This window comes from Euprymna scolopes, chromosome 3 (assembly GCF_053919585.1).
Source record: "Euprymna scolopes isolate OS-2025 chromosome 3, ASM5391958v1, whole genome shotgun sequence".
Lineage (NCBI taxonomy): Eukaryota > Metazoa > Mollusca > Cephalopoda > Sepiida > Sepiolidae > Euprymna > Euprymna scolopes.
The window spans coordinates 110349967-110357280 of record NC_136484.1 but is presented as its reverse complement, the minus strand read 5'-3'; the positions used below and the strand labels follow the sequence as shown (position 1 = coordinate 110357280).

At 35.4% G+C, this 7314-nt stretch overlaps 1 protein-coding gene across 1 annotated transcript in view; it reads left to right on the top strand.

The window, feature by feature from the left end:
* LOC145262188 (uncharacterized) overlaps positions 1–5652 on the top strand; it is a 160362-nt gene extending 154710 nt beyond the window's left edge. Inside the window, exon 30 of the mRNA XM_080119808.1 lies at positions 4079–5652. Within this exon, the coding sequence (XP_079975934.1) occupies positions 4079–4233 (155 nt within the window). The 3' untranslated portion in view covers positions 4234–5652. The remainder of the gene's footprint in view (positions 1–4078) is intronic.
* The last annotated feature ends 1662 nt before the right edge of the window (positions 5653–7314 follow it).

Genomic DNA, 7314 nt, shown 5'->3' with positions numbered 1-7314 from the left:
ACTTAATACATCTCTGGCTCAAATGAGGCAGACATGAGCGCCACCAGCAGCACGTGCCGGACGGTCACTTCTATGAACCTTCTACAATGACCAGGTCCAGGCTGTGATGCCCTGAACACCTACCGGACCAGACCTTGGATGTTCCAGAGCCTTTATTTTCATTGACGCCCATATCCGTATCAGACCTCATTGGGTGTCCGTTTGCCGTTCTAGGCTACAGCCAGCCTTTTTGTTATCGAGATACACACTGATGGTAAAATGTGTATTCCATTACATATCAAGTAATACCTATGCTTAAAGCTTTTTATAGTGAGGAAAGACTTTGCACCGAGGCAATCCCATTCTTTGAACAACTGCCATATTGAACCAAAAAGAAGAGCAAGTGAACATCATTGGCTGCAGCAGTTGCTGCAGGTTTTATATCAGGTTTTTCCTTCTCCTAAACAGGTTGCCTTCACCACGGCTTACGGAGCCCTCTCCACCCATCATGCCATTTGATCCATGAGTGGCACTTAGGTTGCTGTGCACCAGAGCATATTCCAGACGGTGGGTCATGTATGCCGCATCTTACAGGGTCTAAGCTCCTCTGGAGGTTTCTGTCAGGGTTACCTCTCCCTTAGCCTTTGGTTAGAAAACCCTTGGCCCACAATACATACATACATACATACATACATACATACTGAAGAGACTAGTATAAAAGTCTCATATTCATCTTCTGTCAAAAAATACATTTTTGTGAAAAAAGAAAAGAAAACTGCTCAAAATATTTTAAAATTTAAGGACATCTCTAATTTACATAGCTTATATTTTCAATAATTATATATTAAAATTTTTGAAATGTAAAAAATTAATAACTTTTTGAAAAACACAAATAAAAATTTTTCTCATTGGACATAACTCGACTATTTACTTCCTCTAATGAGAAAAGTTTTAATTTTCGAAACTCCATGGAATAAGAAATAACGTCTTTTGTGTTCACTTTTTTTAACATTCGATGATGAAAAAATAATATAATATTTTTATCCGTCATCAGTTCATTGTCTTCGTAGCCGCACTAATGAGCTGCGAAACAGCGAAACGTACTGTATGTGGATGACTGTATATATATATATATATATATATATATATATATATATATATATATATATATATATATATATATAGTCATTTGCTTAATCTCATTCACCCAGATAAGTCTTACAATGAAGGCAAAAACGTTGATGAACACGTAACTTGGTTTGTTATGTGTTCATCAACGTTTTTGCCTTCATTGTAAGACTTATCTGGGTGAATGAGATTAAGCAAATTAAATACCAGTACAATATTTGAAAATATATTTTTGTTGTAACGAAATGTATAACTTTGTTTTATTTCAGAACGACAAAAGTTGTTGGAAATTCAAAAAAATATAATTTCAAATATTGTACTGGTATTTTATTTTCATTCATCCAGAAGAAGTCTTACAATAAAGACAAAATGTTGAAAAACACATAACTTGGTTTGTTCCTTTTTTTTTTATCACTCTATCCGGTCGGAATACTATTTCCATTATTAAGTGAATTCTTGTGTATGTGTGTGTGTGTGTGTGTGTGTGTGTGTGTGTGTGTGTGTGTGTGTGTGTGTGTGTGTGTGTGTGTGTGTGTGTGAGTGTGTGTGTGTGTGTGTGTGTGTGTGTGTGTGTGTGTGTGTGCGCGCGCGCATGTGCATGTGCGCATTTCCCTACCAAACACTACTCTGTCAATTTTCGGTCTACAGATTGGAGATTTGACATGAGGGGCATTGAGATTTGGGAAAATCTTTTTAATCGGTTTTCAGCCAGAAATTTGGCTGTCAATGGGGTCAAAGTTCAACGATTTGACCTTTGAGAACTTTACCAAGCTCCTCCGCCAATTTTAGGTCTAAACACTTGAAATTGTAGATTTAGGTTACTTGTACGTGAATCAAACTTTTTAATTGGATTTGAGCCCAAAACAGTAAATGTTAAGGGGTCAAAATTGGGGTCAAAGTTTTTAAAAAAATATGACCTCTGCGGTCTCTACCAAATTACTCAGCCAATTTTTGGTCTAAACATTTGAAATTTTACAGAAAGTGTATTCAGACATATGCAAGCTTTTTAATCGGTTCTTGGCCGAAAATTTTGCTGCTAAGGGGTCAAAGTTCAAAAGATTGACCTCTGCAGTCTCTAGCAAACTATTCAACCAATCTTGAGTCTAAACATTTGCAATTTTACATGAAGGGTATTCAGACATAGAGCAGGCTTTTTAATCAGTTTTGGGCGAAAATTTGGCTGCCAAGAGGTCAAAGTTGAAAGAATTGACCTGTGTAGACTCTACCAAACTCCTCCGCCAATTTTGGGTCTAAACACTTGAAATTTTAGATGTAGGTTACATGGGCAGGAGTAAAAGTTTTTAATATATATATATATATATATATATATATATATATATATATATATATATATATATATATATACATGCATATGCATATAAAGTTATGAACAGTACATAGAGCCTGAGCAAAGCCTGGCTGAACTGTTAGTATAGATATATATGTAGTTATAGTTTCGATCCGAATGAAAGATTCAGTCTAATATCAAGTTATATAGTAAAATAAATATAAACCAGACGTCCTATATACGAATTGAGAGCCCATGATTCTGAAAACATCATTTGGGAGATAGATAATTATAGTTTGGTCTTTCATTTTTGGCAAAGTTACTATATATAAATATATATATGTGTGTGTGTGTGTGTGTGTGTGTGTGTGTGTGTGTGTGTGTGATAGAGAGAGAGGGAGAGAGATATATAGAGAGATAGTGGTTGAGAAAGAGAACCAATGATATAATTAATTCACGCCTGCTTTTGTTGGAATTTAAAAAAAAAATTGTTTCTCTAATGAAAATTACGAATTTCTTTGGAAAAATTTGTATCGGAAAAATAAAACATATAACCCCATGGAGGGCATAAAATCATATAAATCATAGGCATTGTTTTAATTTAAATATTTCGGACAGTCCTCTGTCCTTTATCAACATCTCATTTTGGTAAAAACAAACAGACATCTTTTATAAACAACAGCACGTAAGATACGTTTCCGAGTTTGTTTTGAACAACACATCAATTAACTTTTTTTTCTTCTTTACATAAGATACTTCGGTTTTAACGGGTTTTCACGTGTTGCACGTATGGTTTACAAAAAAAAACACGACTGTATTTATTTATTTTGCTTTCGTTCGTTGTCAAAACGGCATATATATATATATATATATATATATATATATATATATATATATATATATATATATAAAGTAGTAGCGCACGCGCGTGTGTGTGTGTGTGTGTGTGTGTGTGTGTGTGTGTGTGTGTGTGTGTGTGTGTGTGTGTGTGTGTGTGTGAGCAACTCTCCTACAGCCCACACCACTGGACTGATTATGACCAAACCTGGTATGATGATGGTCTTCTATCTAGTGATGGTGCACACCATTTTTCAAGGTTACGGTCAAAGGTCGAGGTCATAGCGTATGTATATATAATCTCCTACAGCACACACCACTGAACTGATCATAACCAAACTTGGCATGATAATGGTCCCCACTTAAGGATGGTGCATACCATTTTCCAAGGTAAATATCAAGGTCATAACCTATGTATATATATGCTCTCTTACAGTCCACACCACTGGAGCGATCATGACCAAACCTGACACGATGATGGTCTCCGACCTAGTTTCTAAGGTCGTGGTCAAAGGTTAAGGGCGAGACATGTTGTATGTTATATGAAGCAGGTAACTGAACATACAGGAAAGTCCCGTGCAAAATACGGGTATCTTTGCTAGTTACCACTGAAACGTAAGAGATACTGTGAATTATGGGCCGGATTCATAAGGAAGGAGGCCAATCTAAGTGAGGAGTTGTGCAACCAAATTTTTGTTCACATTACATTTAAATTTCTGCATGTTTCTTAAAGATGCATAGTAATTTTTTTTAATTAATGTAAATAGATTTTATTGAGAAAACTATGTTATTCGTAGTTATGTAAAATAAATTTGGAATTTAAAAGAACTGCTTTTATTTCCACAGTTAACCGGATTGAAGATGTGGTCGATTGGCAGTCCATCTGTACAAAGTATCAAAATCTTCGAGGAATACCAGATATTGCAGAAAACACACCAGCACCACCAGCAAAAAGCAATTCCACAAATAAATTGCAAACGTTTCAAAATAACATGCCATGAGAAACTACTAAAATACATAAAATGAACTTTGCAACATCTGAACAGAGTCACTGCAGGACAGCAGATCAGAACTCAATATCATTTAAAATACAGCTTTGTAATTATAAGTTTTAAAAAAATATGGCTTATCTTAGATATTGCTTGGAAGATTGATGGAAATCAGGAATCAGAAAAATCGAAATTTTTAAGGCTATCGGAATTGGAAAAATATGTACTTATTTTCCGATGCCAAAAACGATTCTTTAATTGTGTTTTGTTTGTTTGTTTGTTTTGCTTTTGTTTAAAATTAATTTATTACTGGTACTAATGATAAAATAATAAATATTTATTGATTTAAACTACCAGTAAAACTTAAATCTATAGATTACCCTACCCCACAAGTGTACTTTTACATTTGAAAAAATATATGCATGTATTACAAAGGTTTTTACAGTAATCTGAGAATTTAAAAATAAAAACTCTATTTCTAAATATCTATATATAATTATCGTAGTACCTTTAACATACGTACGTGTGTCACGGTTTCTAAATTATAAATTATTCAATCAGGAAATCCTATTTATTTTTAAGGAGGATAGAAGGTCATAACATACTACGAATATTAAATTAGTTTATAGAGACGCTAATTTAATGTTCGTAGTACAGTGGAACCCCGAGATACGGTGGTCCTAAGATACGTTTTTTTTTCAAATTATGATGTAGAATATGATGTTTTCCGACCCCTGTTTACGGTATTTACCCCGTCTTATAGTAGTATTTATAATGTTATTTGATTATATACCTACAGCTGTACTGTATTTTGTGACTAATTTTTAATGCCGTATTGCGGGCTCCTATTGTATTTTATCACCTTCTATGCTTCTTATTAATAAATAGGATCTCCCAATCACCGAAGACGCAATGTAAAAGAAATTAAATAAAAATAAATTATGTCACTTGTGGGCCATACGTGAAAGTAAAATACACTTCTTTATCTTCTGGCTGGGATCCAAGGGTAACATCTGTTCTGCCTAAATATGGTATAATCATATGGTGTCATTTCTGACAATGCCAGCGTCCATACAGTGGAAATATGTCACAGACTCCTATAATGATACTGGAGATAAACTGTAATAACCAGATATATTCTGGCACTACATTAACCAGATTACTTAGATAAATACTTTTACAGTTTTAACAAAAGGGCTACAACATGGCCAAGATCAAAGTGTAGTATCTGTTCCGGCAGATGCTGCACTTAAGATGGTTTGTACCAGTCAATGGAGGGGAAACCCTCTATACTGGGACAATTATTATTTTTGGTAACCAGAGTGACCCCTTTTAGGGGAGCTGGTTTTTACCTCACATTAAAAACGGCCTTGTGCCTAATTTGCTCAGTGGGGGAGCAAATAAACACCATCTGTTCCGGCAGATGCTGCACTTAAGATAGTTTGTACCAGTCAATGGAGGGGAAGCCCTCTATACTGGGACAATTATTATTTTTGGTAACCAGAGTGCCCCTTTTTTGCCTACTTTTAGGGGAGCTGGTTTTTACCTCACATTAAAAACGGCCTTGTGCCTAATTTGCTCAGTGGGGGAGCAAATAAATACCATCTGTTCTGGCAGATGCTGCACTTAAGATAATTTGTACCAGTCAATGGAGAGGAAACCCTCTATACTGGGAAAATTATTATTTTTGGTAACCAGAGTGCCCCCTTTTTGCCTACTTTTAGGGGAGCTGGTTTTTACCTCACATTAAAAACGGCCTTGTGCCTAATTTGCTCAGTGGGGGAGCAAATAAATACCATCTGTTCTGGCAGATACTGCAAGCAAAGACCATATGTGGGGGAAACCCCACATATAAGATCTTGGTCAATGTAGGGGCAACCCTTCATACCAATTGTCACTATCCAGCTCCCCTACTCCCCGGGGAGTTGGTCCCCCATTTCCCCTTCACTCCTCACTTTAAAAATCGGCCTTGTGCCTAATTTGCTCGGTGGGGGAGCAAATAAATACCATCTGTTCTTCAGATGCGGCACTTCCATTTCTCGTTCTCTTTCAGTGGAGGAGAAATCCTTCAGGACTGAGACAATTTTTATTTTTGTACCTTTTCTCCACGTTAACAAACGACCCTGGTGTCTAACTCTGTCCCGTGGGGAGGCATTGTAAATAGGTACAACAATATCGTGGGATCTCCATTCACACTGAACGTGTACAGAATGCCCATCACCAACATATTACATATGAAAGATGCCGCTGTGGAATTTCCACAGGTCCCGCTAGTATTTTAAGATTTTAATAGAATCGGAATCGGTATTTGTATAGGAATCGAAAATTTAAAGCAGAATCGGTAATTGTATTGGAATTGGGGAGAAATATTGGAATTGTCTCATCACTAGTCGTAACATTTTACTGCAGTTTTATTGTAAATCTGCTACGGAAAAATGTTTGATGTTTTGCATTTTGATCCAATAAATAAAATTAAACATTCAGATGCAAAGAGAAATCATATATTTATGAATATTATTATATCATGCACTTGCGGTCTATAAAAAATAAATTCTAAGATAAGGATATCATGTCACATGGTGACGTCGCATCACTTATACTTGTAAAGAAATGTTAGCTATTTCAAGATTTGTTTTTGCTGTGACCTTAAAGGGTCGGTAATAATTTCAATAACATGGTGGTATATTTATTAGAGTGTGTTTACAGACAAATTAGTATGCTAAAAAACGTCTGCATCCGATACTGTGGCCATGACTGCCACAACACTTAACTCTATTCATAATCTCTGGAAGAGAAAAAAGATAGGGCACATAAACATCATACCATAACAGTTTTTATCTGGTCAGTTTAAATTTGTATTCAAATATAAAAAGATCGTTAATGTTTTGGGGGGTACACTTCCGGCGATCGGACGTCCTGAAAATCACAATAAAATATTAGCATATTTGTCACTTACTAGCAGGCCGCCCGGCATTGCCCGGTCGTAAAATATGCATAAATGTTATATTTTAATTCATACAGAAACTAAGACATGCGCATGCGAGTATTATCTTTTTTTTTTCTAAACAGTTTACTTTTTGTCAGCAAAAAATA